Source organism: Phycodurus eques, chromosome 6 (genome assembly GCF_024500275.1).
Source record: "Phycodurus eques isolate BA_2022a chromosome 6, UOR_Pequ_1.1, whole genome shotgun sequence".
Lineage (NCBI taxonomy): Eukaryota > Metazoa > Chordata > Actinopteri > Syngnathiformes > Syngnathidae > Phycodurus > Phycodurus eques.
This window is the reverse complement of record NC_084530.1, coordinates 26,265,127-26,280,216: the sequence shown is the minus strand read 5'-3', so window position 1 is coordinate 26,280,216 and position 15,090 is coordinate 26,265,127. Positions and strand designations below refer to the sequence as shown.

General features: G+C 42.7%; 1 protein-coding gene across 2 annotated transcripts in view; it reads right to left on the bottom strand.

Annotated features, from left to right (window-relative positions):
- Window positions 1–14,544, bottom strand: part of sdk1b (sidekick cell adhesion molecule 1b) — a 276,239-nt gene extending 261,695 nt beyond the window's left edge. For both annotated transcript variants that reach the window (XM_061679905.1, XM_061679907.1), the window contains exons 1-2: window positions 13,660–14,544; window positions 13,170–13,559 (exon numbers count right to left, since the gene is read on the bottom strand). In XM_061679905.1, the coding sequence (XP_061535889.1) occupies window positions 13,170–13,320 (151 nt within the window). In that variant the 5' untranslated portion in view covers window positions 13,321–13,559; window positions 13,660–14,544. The remainder of the gene's footprint in view (window positions 1–13,169; window positions 13,560–13,659) is intronic.
- Between the last annotated feature and the right edge of the window lie 546 nt (window positions 14,545–15,090).

Here is a 15,090-nt window from a genome sequence, read left to right as displayed (position 1 = left end):
TGTTCTTTTGAACGAAACGTTCGCGAACGAAACAACACTAAAAATGTCTAAAAATAAGTCCCCAACCAAGCAAAAATGAGTAAAGAACAAACGTCTTCAGAGAGCTTCTTTTCAAAAGGAAAAAGGCCACCTGAGGAGCCAGAAGAAGAGCCTACGACCCCAAAGAAAAAGAAAGCTTCTTTTATCCATTATGCGTAATGGTGAGTTGCATTTTTCGTTCATTTAATATTCGTTTTTAAGCCGGTCATGTTAATTTATTTTTGCTGGCTGGCAACCAGTTCAGGGTCTACCCCGCCTCCTGCCCGATGACAGCTGGGATAGGCTCCAGCACGCCCGCGACCCAGCTATCTTCGGGCAGGAGGCGGGGTACGCCCTGAACTGGTTGCCAGCCAATCACAGGGCACATAGAAACAAACAACCATTCGCACTCACAGTCATGCCTACGGGCAATTTAGAGTCTCCAATTAATGCATGTTTTTGGGATGTGGGAGGAAACCGGAGTGCCCGGAGAAAACCCACGCAGGCACGGGGAGAACATGCAAACTCCACACAGGCGGGATCGGGGATTGAACCCCGGTCCTCAGAACTGTGAGGCTGACGCTTTAACACTCTAACCAGTCGGCCACCGTGCCGCCTGGATGGATGTGTGTGTGTGTGTGTGTGTGTGTGTGTGTGTGTGTGTGTGTGTGTGTGTATATATATATATAGAGAGAGAGAGAGAGAGAGAGAGAGAGAGAGAGAGAGAGAGAGAGAGAGAGAGAGAGTCAAATAAAGCTCCCCATTTCAAAACAATATATTTTAGAGCTGCAATTGCAATACAGTACCCTGAAACCGTAATATTTTTGCTTCAGGTTATCATATGGTCAAAATCTGATACCGGCCCATATCTAATCCACCATAATCACGGCCTGTCATGTTTACCCTTCCTACACCCCCACAATGTCTAAAAGCCATCCCATTTCATCCACGGTGGCCGGAAAAATTGTTGCCGTGGCCACCAGGGACACAGTGTAAATGTACCCTTAGTGTTTAGCAATCGTAACCATACCGTGGTGAATTGAACAAAACTGTACCACTTGGTGGAACGTAGCGTCATGAAATAATAATTACAGTACATATCTGTATGAGAAACACCTCTAAGCCATAAATATAAAATAAATGAAAAACGGTCAGTATGGCGGTAACTCAGTGTGCCTTCTTGTGCCGCATGACGACGTATTCTCACAGCGCTGCTCAAACTCATTTGCAACCTTGAAATGTCAACGGGGACCCCCTGTAAAGGTGCAAATGCATATATTTGGAGAGTGACGATCTTTAGTTCTACAAACACAGAGGAATATTGTATTATGCAAAGAAAAAGAGACTCGAAGCAGTTGCTTTGTTCTGTGGGGGAGGCTGAAGCAGACGCCACCACTTTGGCTCAGTCTATATAATTTGACGTCAAAGTGCACCTTCCATATGCAAATATCTTACAACCATGCATAAAAGCTCCTATATTCCAGAAGCATTTTGGGAGACAATTAGCGTGAGCACCAGAATCTTGACTCAGCACAGAACTGTCCATCAGCCAGGAAGCTTCAGTGTCAATGCAACAGAAAGGGCTCAGCATGCCAGACGGTGGGAATGTTCTTTTTACTTTTGTTTTTTTTTCTCCTATTTGTTCTCTCCAGGTGCCAACAACCTGATTGGTTTTCACCAGAGCATTCCAGTCTTGTGCTCATTGATTCTCTCAGGCTTGAGGCACATCAAGCATTCTAGGCTCACAGGAACAGAAGCATGTCACAAAAGTTCACTCTTCCTGATATTTTCTTGTCTGAGCCTAGGTGGATTGAATTTGTGGAAGATTAGAACTTTAGCCTGAAGGCTTTGTGTTATCACTGATTGGATAAATTTGAACAGTTTTATGTTTTTAGTTTCCCTTGTTTGGTTGGCTCTGCTGATGTGTACAGCAGCAAGTCACTAACTGTTCCAAAGTTTGAGGTCAATTAAGATAACATTTAATTCATACAATATTTAATCGACACAAAATTATAGACTGTCTTTTAAAAATAAGCACATTTCTAAGTGACCCACAAACTTTTGATGGGTAGTGTACATTTGCAACAGTGTGTTTTCATGGACAACATGAAATTGTCTTGTTGACCCCAACCTTTTAAATGGTAGTGTATTTAAAGATTTCTCTTAGTCTTGAGTTTTTAAGTGAAGTAAATCATTATTATCGGGCTTCATTTCAATCATGACTGCTGTGATGAGCTGTGAATTTATTTTAACTTTTCAGTACTACTCAGATTTTTGGTTGTCCTATTTGTCAGTTCCCAGTAACAGAAGCTAGCCCACGTGTGAAATAGCAAGCATATTTCTGTGTGATATCCATACATTAAAAGCATTAAGGCTCAAAACAAACAGGCTCTTTTGCTTTACTTTGGCCATGGACCCGTGCACGCGGACACACATGCACGTCTGTTGCGCATGCCAAGTCTGGAGCCACCTGCCATGGCGAAACCCTCCTCCAGTCTAGATCAAAGGAATAGGTTTAAAAAAAATAATAATCTGGCCAGACACACAGATACAGCAATTCCTGCTTATTCCTGGGTGACATCAAAAAGGATCTCTTTTTTTCTTGCTTGGAGCTTATACAAGTGATACAGACCCACACATCCACATAAAAAGACAAACACACACACACACACACACTCGTGTATGAATGTGAACCCAGCCTCCCTCTCAAACACCTGTGGTGGATCAAACGCTTCACACTGGGAACACGCACCTGCAGATGGGTGCAGCTTGTGTACCAAACACGCAAATCATGGGGCTCTTAATACACAAAGTAGACAATTCCGCAAATGTAGCACTCGTTTTGATGTCATGACGACCTCACTATTTTGAGGGCCTGGCGGTTCACTATGCCAAAGCAGCGTTCAAAGAGCGCCGCCGCAACAGAATTCTTCAGGGGGAAAAAAAGATGCAGAGGCTGAGCAACGTGAATTGGCTATGAACAGTCAAGTGAAGGATTGAGATGGAAGTGTGTACCTGTGATGTTTTCAATGCTCTCCAAATGAAGAGTATTCGCCTCGGAACACTCCGTTCCCCTGAATTTGCAACAGTCTGAATATAAATTTTGGAATATATTATCACAATGTCTCCCAATTTCCAGTGTGAATGCATTTCCTAGTAATTTTGATATTATATTACATTGTGAATCTCAGTCTTCTCCCCTAAAAACTCTAAACACAAGTGAAAAGAAGTATTATTCTGTCACGATTTTAACGACTGGCAAATTCTTTGCTCATTTTCTTGGCAAAGATTGAAGACTCACAGTAAGGAAGCCGATCGTCTGTCATTTGTTTTGATAAACCAAGTTCCAACTACCTCGGGCAATGAACGCAATGTATTGAGTGTGCGATAACTGACTGACAAAAGTAGCTCAAAATTGTTTCGCTAAATACTGCTGCTGAAGCTATTCAATATTTTTAGAATCAAGTATTCTACTGATTATCCCATCAATTAATCTGATTAAAATGTATTTATAATATCATGTGAATGTGAGGTGCAGGTATTATTTTTCTCTACTTGGGGTCACCATCCTCACGTTCTACTGTAGTATCGGTGATAGTGATTACAGTATATGGCTTTAAAATGCAGGGCCTGGCCTGGTGAGTGATGTGGGCGTCAGCGAATGAGAGTATACTGTCGAGATGGCTGGCTGTTAACTACCTAACCCTTTAGCTGCACGTTTAGTAACTCGGCGTGAGTTGTGGCCATCGGCAACTCATGAATAAATGTGCTTACTGTATTAAATGTTCTTTTACTTACAGTTTGTTCAATAAAGCGATTAAAGGTGCACTGGCAGCTGTGTCTATCTTTAACCACTTGAAGGGGCATTAGATATGTTAGCGATGTCAGGCAATATTAAATTAGCTAATTAGCCTTTGGCGATCGTAGATGTGCTGTCGTAATACACATTGCACTTTATGTTCCCTGTTACATATGAAAAGATCCCACACTTTGAACATTCTCTCTCTTTTACGGACTATGTCTTCATTCCTCGCCGCCATCGTGATAACTTATTTCGACTGCAGTAATATTAGCCCGTGTCAAAAATTATCACTGTGAAGCAATTGGCTGGCGACCAGTTCAGGGTGTACGCTGCCTCTCGCCCGAAGATAGCTGGGATGGGCTCCAGCACGCCCGCGACCCTGGTGAGGATAAGCGGTGCAGAAAATGGATGGAAAGTGCGATATAAATAGCTTTGACTGACAGATTTCCAGTTATAATCCCAATACTGATTTAAACATTGCAAGAAGGAAAAAAAAGGCAGTTTGTTTCTTGTCACATCAGTACATACAACGTACATCAATGTGTGTGCGTAAACGAAGTCCCATTTAGACTCATTAAAAAAAAAAAAAGCTTTTGTGCAGAGAATTGTAATAATTCCTAATTCCCCACTATTGTAGATACAGAACAAGGCTCAATGCGAATCTAACCATCACAACAAAAAAATTCTCTCTTTTACAGACTACGTCTTCATTCCTCGCCGCCATCGCGATAACTTATTTCGACTGCAGTAATATTAGCCCGTGTCAAAAATTATCACTGTGAAGCTTCGAGACAGAGATTTTGCATTTTTGTCATAAAATTATTTGAGTTATTCAATTAATCGTCCAATAATTGGGTATTGGGAGGGAGTTTACAATTCCCAGCCCAAGAATGGAGGGCGCAAAGAAAACCTTTCATGGTAAAATCCACTGTATGACTTTTTTAATTATTCTTATTTATGTACAGCACTTTGTGCTGCATTTCACATACCGTATTTTCCGGACTATAAATCGCTCCGGAGTAAATGTCGCACCAGCCAAAAAAATGCATAATAAAGAAGGAAAAAACATGTATCAGTCGCATTGGAGTATAAGTCGCATTTTGGGGGGGACATTTATTTGATAAAATCCCACACCAAGAACAGACATTTATTCTTGAAAGGCAATTTAAAATAACAATAGAATAGAGAAACACAAACTGAATAGGTGTACGGTATGCTAACGTGACACATTCAGCTAACGTTACATGATGCATAAACAATGAACTGAGAACGTGCCTGGTATGTTAACGTAACATATTAACAGTTATTGAGATAAATATAGCATAAAGAACATGCTAACAAGTTTACCAAACCATCAGTGTCACTCCAAATCACTAAATCTAATGAAATCTTCATCCTCGGTCTCACTTCTAAACAACTCCGCCAACTCCGGAGGTCGACGATGCGCCGCTTCATCTCCTACATCCTTTCGTCAGACTCATTGTTAGTTGCAGGTACAGATAGACAGGCCTAGAGCGCCCTCTTGCGGTTGACAGTGTGAAAATAACGTGAAATTATATAATAATGTGTTAATAATTTCACATATAAATCGCACCTCCGGCCAAACTATGAAAAAAAACTGCGACTTATAGTCCGAACAATACGGTACATAAAGTGCGATATATATCCCGGCCCCACCTGTGTGGCGTTTGCATGTTCTCCCGTGCCTTCTCCGGGTACACCAGCATCCCAAAAACATACATGGTTGGTTGATTGTAGACTCTAAATTGCCCGTAGGTGTGAATGTGAGTGTGAATGGTTGTTTGTTTATATGTGCCCTGCAATTGGTTGGCGACCAGTTCAGGGTGTACCCCGCCTCTCGCCCGAAAATAGCTGGGATGGGCTCCAGCACGCCTGCGACCCTGGTGAGGATAAGCGGTGCAGAAAATGGATGGAAGGTGCGATATACATAGCTTTGATTGACAGATTTCCAGTTATAATCCCAATATTGATTTAAACATTGCAAGAAGGAAAAAAAAAAGGCAAAGTTTGTTTATTGTCATATCACTTCATACAACCGTACATCAATGTGTGTGTGCGTAAACTAAGTTCCATTTGGATTCATTCAAAAAAAAAAAAAAAGCTTTTGTGCAGTGAATTTTAATAATTCCTTAGCACTATTGTAGACACAGAGCAAGGCTCAAGGCAAACTCCTTGAATCAAACCATCACATTCAACAACAAAAAATGAGCAAAAGTGGATTGGAGCAGCAGGATGTTGGTCTCCAAAAGGAAGTGAATTAATGTGGGCAATCTTTTTGCACACTAAGGCAATGCCCACAAGAACATGTATGTTTAAAAACTTGGTAGGGCCTTTGCTTCACACAGACCGAAAAATAATGTTTTGGACAAACTACTGCCAAGGTGAAGATTACCCACAGTTCAATTTAAAGCACTTTTACTTTTCAAGTTGCTTGTCTTTTCTCTATGACGTCACAGTGTGTGCCCCTTATCTCCTACATGGGTGAATTTAGATTTTTTATTTTTATTTTTTTTAATGTATGATTCCCCTTTTCCCTGAGTCACCTTTCTAAAGCTAAAATGGTAGTTAGGAGTTATAGAGCCACCTGCTGCACTTCAAACTCTGTGAAGAGCTTGAAGTCTGACAAAACCTTTGTATCTTGCCAGTTATGCTGACATCTAAGGTAACTGACTTCAGAAGAAGTCAGAAAAATCTTTTAAATATTTACTTTACAAACGTTAAAGTCAGCTATCAATGTCAATATAAAACTTCATCAGTTCCAATTGTGTGCGCCATATTTCTTTAAGAGAACAAACAGAACTTCCTAACCTTCTGTTTGTGTTTCATTATCGGAGTCAGACTGCTGAGCGAGGAAGCCAATTCAGTGCACTGTAACTTCGCCAGTACAACTAAGCCGGCTCAAAGAATTCGCCATCAATTACCAGGGGTTTGTGTACCAGTGTGAACACAGAAGACTGGCTGCACCCTTATTTGTGCACCTGACTTTTAATCCCTTGTCAACACACAGGTAACAATATTCTATTTTCTCTTTCTAAAAGACTGGCTGTCACACTTTGTAAACTGGTAAGCATAAATTTGATGGTTCACATTGTCCATGAAGCTATACAATAGTCTACAGTTTTGTGCACACACAAAAAAAAAAAACACACAAAAAGGCGCAAAAAAAAAGTGCAAAGTGTCATGTGACTGCGGAGGCCTGGTGATTTGTTCCTCCTGACAGACAAGAAATAGGGGAGTCGACCAGGGACTCACTCGCTCTTAAACCTGTTTAACCCAGACATCGATCACAGAGTTATACACACCGCTGCCTCCTGCGTGACCCTGAGGTCTCCAATATTCAAACTACTTGAAAGGAAGTAAAATACAGTATAGTGTGTGCGTGAGCTGGGAAAGGATTTATGTACTACCTCACTAGCCACGATGACTACAGATCCTTCAGTTGGATCCTCAAGTAATTGAGAGCACGGTCCTGTGTGCATAGCTTCCAATTGTAATATATAAGAATCATAAGGTAGATAAATTTCCAAAACAATTCAATTTGAACAGCAAGAGTGTTAAAGAGCTAGAAAAGTAATGGGGTGTGGGTGGTGCAGTCTAATTTGTTAGATGAGGTTTCTAATTTACCCTCTCCTCATTACAACACTGAACACACTCACGCAAATTTTCACCTTTGGTTTAACAGTTTGACACTGATGTGTGAGGGTGTGTGTGTCTGTGCTTGTGTGCGTGACACTGCACGCCAGTCTAGCTGATTGAGGACTCACCCAGTTCCAAGCTCACCATGAAACCTTCCTGTCAATGACATCGCATCACTTAAGCATAGCCCAGTAAGGTCCAATAATGTTGGAGCTCTGGCTCAGCCCATCCAATGGTGTGTGTGTGTGTGTGTGTGTGTGTGTGTGTGTGTGTGTGTGTGTGTGTGTGTGTCGGGGGGTGGGGCGGGCTAATCATATTCATAGACCCATTGAAACTGGGTGACCATCACAATGGGATTTGTTTGGTTGGCCCAGTTAAGGATAAAGAAAATGTACGTCATCGGAGGACCCAAATTTTGTATCAGCTCAAAAATGAAATGATTGGAAGTATTTTTTTGGGCACTTTATCACATCCTCTGTGAAACGCAATGACCGCTGCCATGTTTGCAAGTATTGGGTCACATTCACCGAATATTCATAAGACTGTATATGCTTTTATATATATTTGGCACTCATCAATATCTGGTATTTGTTCTTAGCTAATCAAGCCAAATTTGAAAGCTGATATAGTTGTTTGACATTATATCTTTATTGCGTAATGCCATATTCTAGTCACATCATACCCCAGTTAATTCCCAGAGTAAAGAAATGAGATACCTAATCGATATTGTTTTTCTCTCATAAAAAACAATAGCTCGTGCGACACAGGTGTCTATAATTAGCTTTATTATGACCGATACAACCATACGTCATGGTAGATTTCTTTACCATATCTCAATGCCGGCAGAGCAGAGTGCGGCGTCTGTACAACTGACGTTTACAGCGGAGTTTCAAGAGAAAGTGAGCATACCGGAGCTGAAGCTGATAAAGAATTCAACACCATTTAGAACTAAGTTATGCTCTCCTTTTCATTCCTGCTCTGACTTCAAATTATTTTGGTTGTTCAACAAGAGTTACAGCATACGAGGTGTGTCAGAAAGGTTCCAGGACTGATGTCACAAAAGATATATTTAAAATGCAAACTACAAGTTTTCCCCTTCATTGCAGACCAGCCAATCAATCACCAGGTCTACAAAGAGATCTTGCAGCTCTTGTTTCATTTAATCGCTGAGAAGAGGCAATAGGTGTGGTAGGTGTGGCTTCTTCACCATGACAACGCACCTGCTCACAATGCCCTGAGCATTCGACAATTCCTGGACAAGAAGAACATCGCCGTGCCGGCGCAATCTCGTTACTCACACGACCTGGCTCAGAGTAAAAAATTGTTTCGTCTTTCCCAAGCACAAGGGGACCCATTTTGAAAATGTGGACAACATCAACATGGCCATGAAGCCTAAGCTGTGGAGGAAAAATCCTTCCAGGAGTGCGCAAAGGTATTGCAGAGGAGGCTGGGAAAGTGCGTTAGATGCCAGCGCTTGACTTCAATGGAAAAATGTGCAGTTTCTAACTTGGATTTGAAATATATTTTTTGTTATACCAGTCGGAGAACTTTTCTAACACATCATATGGCTAAATGATATTCATTCAAGAATGGGAAGCACAGAGGCACACGCCACAGTTACCTTGGCCAAGGTTAGGAATATTAAACAGCGACCAGCCGTATTTTTTCATTATACTTTGTCTACTTATAAACCATTATCATTATTACAAAGTAACCAGTACAGCTGTTAGAAACCAAATGATCCGTGTCACTGTTGTTATGTTAACCTCAACTGACTTTAGGCATCTGACTAATTTTACATGGAACTCTGTCAGGGCTCATAAAAGAATGCTACCAAATTAAAACAAGGGTGTTGTCAGTTTACTGTGGGCAGGCGCTATTGGGGGGGAAAAAAAAAAAAAAACTCCCCTTGACCACAGCATTTTTTGAGGAGTCATCCTGCTGCCTGCTACATAGAAAATGATGCACATTGGCAATTAAACTTAGTGTCAGTCGACTTCCCATCTGAATGTGTCAAGTATCCATGTCGGAAAAGTAAATCAGTCCAACAGCTGTGGGGCTGAACCCGCTCAATGACAAAGGGGCAGTCGGGAAGCGGCAGGATAAGTTATGAATAAAAGGAGTTAGAGCAGAGGGGTGAACAGATGAGAAGCAGGGGGAAGGCGACGAGGGGGGGGAGAAAAGAGAGACAGTAAAATGCTGCCGTCACTGAAACTCTAAAATGAAAGATCGATGAGCTTATTTAAATGTGCTCCCTGAGACGAGGGTTGGCTCGTATAAAGCCTTGCATTTATGAGGGTGTGGGCATCGATTGACTGAGGAGGGAGTGGGGGGGGGGGGGGGGGGGTGAATAGACGGAGGGAGAGAAGAAGGGAGATGGAGAGATCAGTAGGATCAACCTTTGCCTGGGAATTTCATCCATCACCACCTAAAATAAAATGTCCTAATAAATGCTGGGGATAGAAGGCTCGGAACACCTCAAAAATCTAAAGCTTTCGATTGGCCTGGTTGCACTGTCTATCAACTCAATAGCACTACAGCACCACCACGCCACCAGGGCGCCTATCTTCTATCTGCTTAGATTGATTTCAATTCACTACCACAAACACGATACGCTGGTGCCTTGAGATACCAGTTTAATTCGTTCCGTGACCACACGCATAAGAGAAAACACATCTCAACTCATCTTGCCCCATTGAAATGAATGGAAATGCTATCAGTACTTTCCAGCCTCCCAAAGAAAAAATGTTTGTAATGTGTTTCTAATATGTAAAATAGCAAAATATAATAGAGTACTTTATAAAAATACATTAATGACATAATTAAATACATTGGAAAGAAATTTTAAAAATTTCCCACATTTATTCAATTCGATGGACATTGTACTGCTCTTTCTGGTGTGTGTGCACCAAGGCCTCTTGGTGGCAGTGTACTACAGACATACTGATATACACGGAGACGGAGAAGAGCTCTCAACTCATCAGCAGTAATATTACTAGTCATTCTTGACAAAGGATATTTGCGTGTGAGTATTGCTAGCGCATCGGTGTACGTGTTTTGTTCAAATATCTGTTGCTTAAAGGCTTATAACACCGCAATACTCTTACTATTGTTAGCCCAGCGTTTCCCATTGTGTTAGCATTAAGCTAAGCGGCCTTTAAGGCAAAGGGATGTGGCTGGTTTGTTTTATGTTGGGTTTGTCAGTAACCTTCAACTGTGAGTGGCATTAAACAGCTTAAAGACTAGGGCTGCGACGAGTACTCAGATATTTCTGGTGTCTTTAGTAAGAAAAATGCTCGAGGAATTTTCTCTGCCTCTGGCAACTGTTTATTTTATTGTGAAGCTCAAGGGGTGCACGGGCGTGAATGTGGCACAACGCGCACATCACTTTGCACGGTCAGTAGGTGGCGGAAGCGGGGCTAATTGATTGACGGAGTGGGAAGATGGCAATGACAAATCAAGGAAAAAAATACAAGGAAAAAAAAGACAGAAAATGCTCAAAGTCTGGGAGAATGTCATACTGAAAAGCAAGTCGAGCACTGTGATGATTGTAACACAAACCTCTCTCTGATAAAGATACCCATTACGAAGCTGCGTTGGACCCGAGACAAGGTAAAATTAACATTGCACAAATCAGTGCGATTAATGTTGATGTTCCTTACTAACACAATGTTAGACCTGCGGAGGAATACGTCTCTGTTTATTATGACTGCCGTCGAATTTGTGGCCAGTTGATTACAACGGTGACAACTTCTCAAGTACAGTATAACACAACCATAACGTTACTTTCTTACAGGGTGCTTGTAAGCTTTGCTCAATGTAGGCATTGTGAGACATATATTCAGTGTACTACCATATGACCTGTAAGTGGCTACATTTTTAGTCACGTAGGTGAAAAACGTGTCAAGGGTGGTCAGAGGAGAGAAGGCACGATGTCTCTGAAAAAATCGTCCTGACCGATTATCCAGTGAGTTTCTTCTTCTTTGTATTTCACGCAACTCTGTGGGCCCTGTGGCACCATGCTACCTCTCACAGGTATGTCTTGGTACTACAACACATTTCTGGTCTAAGGGAGGAGACTTGCAATTGTCGGTGGAGAGAGGGTTAAGTGTTGTGTGTGCTGTGTTGGTCATCTTGAGTGCACCCAACCCTGTAAGAGCTTTCAGAATACATGCTACATGCTGACTTTTTTTCCTAAAATCCTAAGATATTGAAGATCATTATGCTTGTACCCCGCTTAAGCTTGCCTTGTGGTTCAGTACACATTTTTTACTGCATTCACATTGTGATGGGACTCAAATTATCCAACCGCAGCCGTACTACCTTTTATTACCCGTCATTGTGGTGTGGGCTGATTACAGTGGTACACATGACTGGTTGACTAGTTGACAGAATTGTCCGCCTTCTTCTGTTCTACGTGGTATGAATAGAAAAGACTGATGTGGACATAAGGCATATTCAGTCAGGGTTTATCTGTAACCCCCTTGGCAGAAACTGCACTTGCTTTAGACAATGGCAACACTTAAATTAAGGTCTGTGGATAAACTTTGGTGCTGCTGAGACCGTGACATTGCATGGAGGAGGAGGGAGTTGAGAGCGGGAGCTGACTCTGCAGCCGCGCCGCACCTCTGCCTCACACCTCCTCCCTCAACACTCACAATGGAGGGGTGAAGATAGGCAGTGTGTCGACTGGAAAAAAAGAAGGTACACACAGAGGTGTTGTCATAAAGCCGTCATCGATTAAACTGCAGGCGCGCCGCAGAGCTGTATTCCCCCTTTTGCCAATAGCAGCATCCCCCCACCCAACACATTACCACACTCCTCCCCCCCAACTGCCTTGCGTTGTTTCTTTCACAGTGACACTGACACTTTCCAACACACAGATTCTCTGAACAGTCACAAATAGCTCAAGTCTCCCCACCACCCCGACACCTCACACACATACCTCCAACTCCCTCCTCCTCATAACCCCACGTCTCAGCCTTCGCCCACCACGCACCATCTGTGACCCAAAGAACATTTGTGAGCTGACACCAGCCTGACCTTTTCGTTTGCTTCTTTGTTTTGCCTGGTCTGATCCCCCCCCCCCCTTACTCTCACACACACACACAACCCTTTTCTGTGAATGGCAAAACACAAATGAATGCATATAAGCATGGAAACGCACAATTACAGGAATGAGCAATGAATCAATATCTTATCATAACTCATTTCTCATTGCTGTGTTTAACAATTCGTGCAACAGGGTCAGAGATGGATCTTAAATCACTCAGTAAGCCGGGTCTTTGTATGTGTGAACTGTATTTGTGTTGCTTTAGTGTCAAATCAGGGGTGCCTTAGTTAAGCAGGTCATTGACCAAAGAGTGGGGGGGATTATCAATGCTTGGAAAGGGTAACACTCTCTCCAAAGCAGACACACATACACAATACCTTAATCCTGCAGACACCCATCTGCATAACATAATTCTCACAAACAAGCCTTGATTTAATGTTATAAAATGAAACGTGGGAAAAAAATGCAAATAGTAAACGTATCTTTATCCCGTTTTGTTTTGTTAACAAAGCAGCTGTCCACTTACTACTATATACCCCACTTACAAGATGGCAGATTTTGTTTGCAGTATTAAAAAAAAAACGCTTCAAATAAGCATCACATACATTGTACAGCAGCATGTTTTTTGTTCGGTTTTACCTTGGCCGTGCAACATGTGGCAGCTGCAGCCGAGAAGGAGCAGCAGGAGCAAGAGAGGCGACCGCCTGCTTCTCAGCATCATCCACACGCTCCCCGGGCAGAATCCTTGCAGGACCTCCGGGGAGCCTCCGAACCGACAAAATCCCAACATACGGGAGCCTCGGGCAACAATGTCCACTCCGGGTAAAGTAAAAGCAAATTCCCAGATCCGGGGGTTCTGGTACCACTCTGGGCTTGGTGACTTCAGACGGCGTTGGTGTTCAAAAGTCAGCTGGGAGTCCAGGATCGGAACACTACCAAGGGCAGCGCGACTTCACGGCTGGAGCACCCGGCGATGTGGATGTGCTGTGGCAGAGTCCGCGTGTTCCATCGCCCGGCCGGTGCACCTCGCTACATGGGGATTGATCGCCGTGCTGAATTAATACATTTTCGTCTGTGCTTTTTAAAAATAATAATAATAATAAATAAATAAAAAGTCTTATCGGCTTACCGTCAACTATCGACCTCCAATCCCACTTTGTCCGACGCTTGGTTAATTGTCCCCGGGGAATTTGTCCCGCGGATCACTTCGCTGTGAAGAGCAGCGATAATAAAAGACGTAAATTCTGCCCGAATTCAACCTCTCCAGGGATCAAATTATTTAATTGATTTGGTTTTTAATCAAATAATCCTAGTGTAGAGATCCTCGGATAGCACTGACCGGGTAGTTAGTACTCCAGTCCTAGTTAGGGAGCGGCTCTTGGTAGCGAAACGGTTCGCTCTCCCCGAAGATGGGGTCGCCTTCCTCGGATCAGCGCGGCGGGCACCACCGGTGGCACAACAGGTTCAGCATAAAACCAAAAGAGACCGCTTAAATACCTCGCTTTGAGCTCTATAGTTTGCAGTTTGTATGTTTAGGCCTTTTATGACACGCAATAACGAAAAAGAGTTTGTTGAAAAAGTTGTTTTTAAAGCGGGGGAAGGACCTAGCGTCGGGTATCCGTGCTCTTCCACTGCGTTCAAGCGTCAAGCTGGTGCCTTTTGCCGCCGTCGCCGTACGTGTACCCGGGGCTCGTCACCAGTCCTCCACTGTAGTCACTAGATACATTTCTTCCGGGGTTCCGTCAACTTGTCGGGGCTCGTGGACCTCAAAATTGGGGCTGCCGACCAGCACCCTGTTGAAGCTCAGGGCGCAGACTGAGTGAGGCGACCAGCTAGCTCCCTCGCGAGTGAACACCTGCCAAGCTCCTCGACGCACACTTGAGGAGGGGGCTGGGTGGTGGGGGAGCTCCTTATTTTTGCTTCCTTTTAAGCCTTTAATCCATGATTTGAGAACACAAAATGGGGATATTTGTCTCGCTCGGTGTACTTTCCCCATACATGTCCACGTTTCACGTACAGCCCGTCTCACAGACTAACCCTAGCCCTTATCTTTTCACTCGATCCATCCCAAACTCTAAAACTTCCATTCAGTAACGTTCCTCGTCACTGATTGGCCCGGGCCGTGGACTTCGTTGTTCCTATTGGACAGTCTGAATGGGGGGCGGGACTATATATATATATATATATATATATATATATATGTGTGTGTGTGTGTATATATATATATATATATATATATATATATATATATATATATATACATATATACACACACACACACACACACACACACACACACACGCTGCCAGTCAAACAGTGCAAATTCTGTGCACTCTATATATTGCTATTTAATGAGAAACTGTCAAAACCTTTGACTGGTAGTTTATGTAGCATCAAATCGAATACACTATATGACTGTGTATAAAGGTAGAAAGAAGGTACACAGTGCAGGACTTCAGTCAATATTATAAGCTTGAGATGTGGAGTGGAATGTAACTGCTCTATTTCTCTCATGTACTGTATCTAAATAGTGGCACAGTGACCTGCTGATTAGCACAAC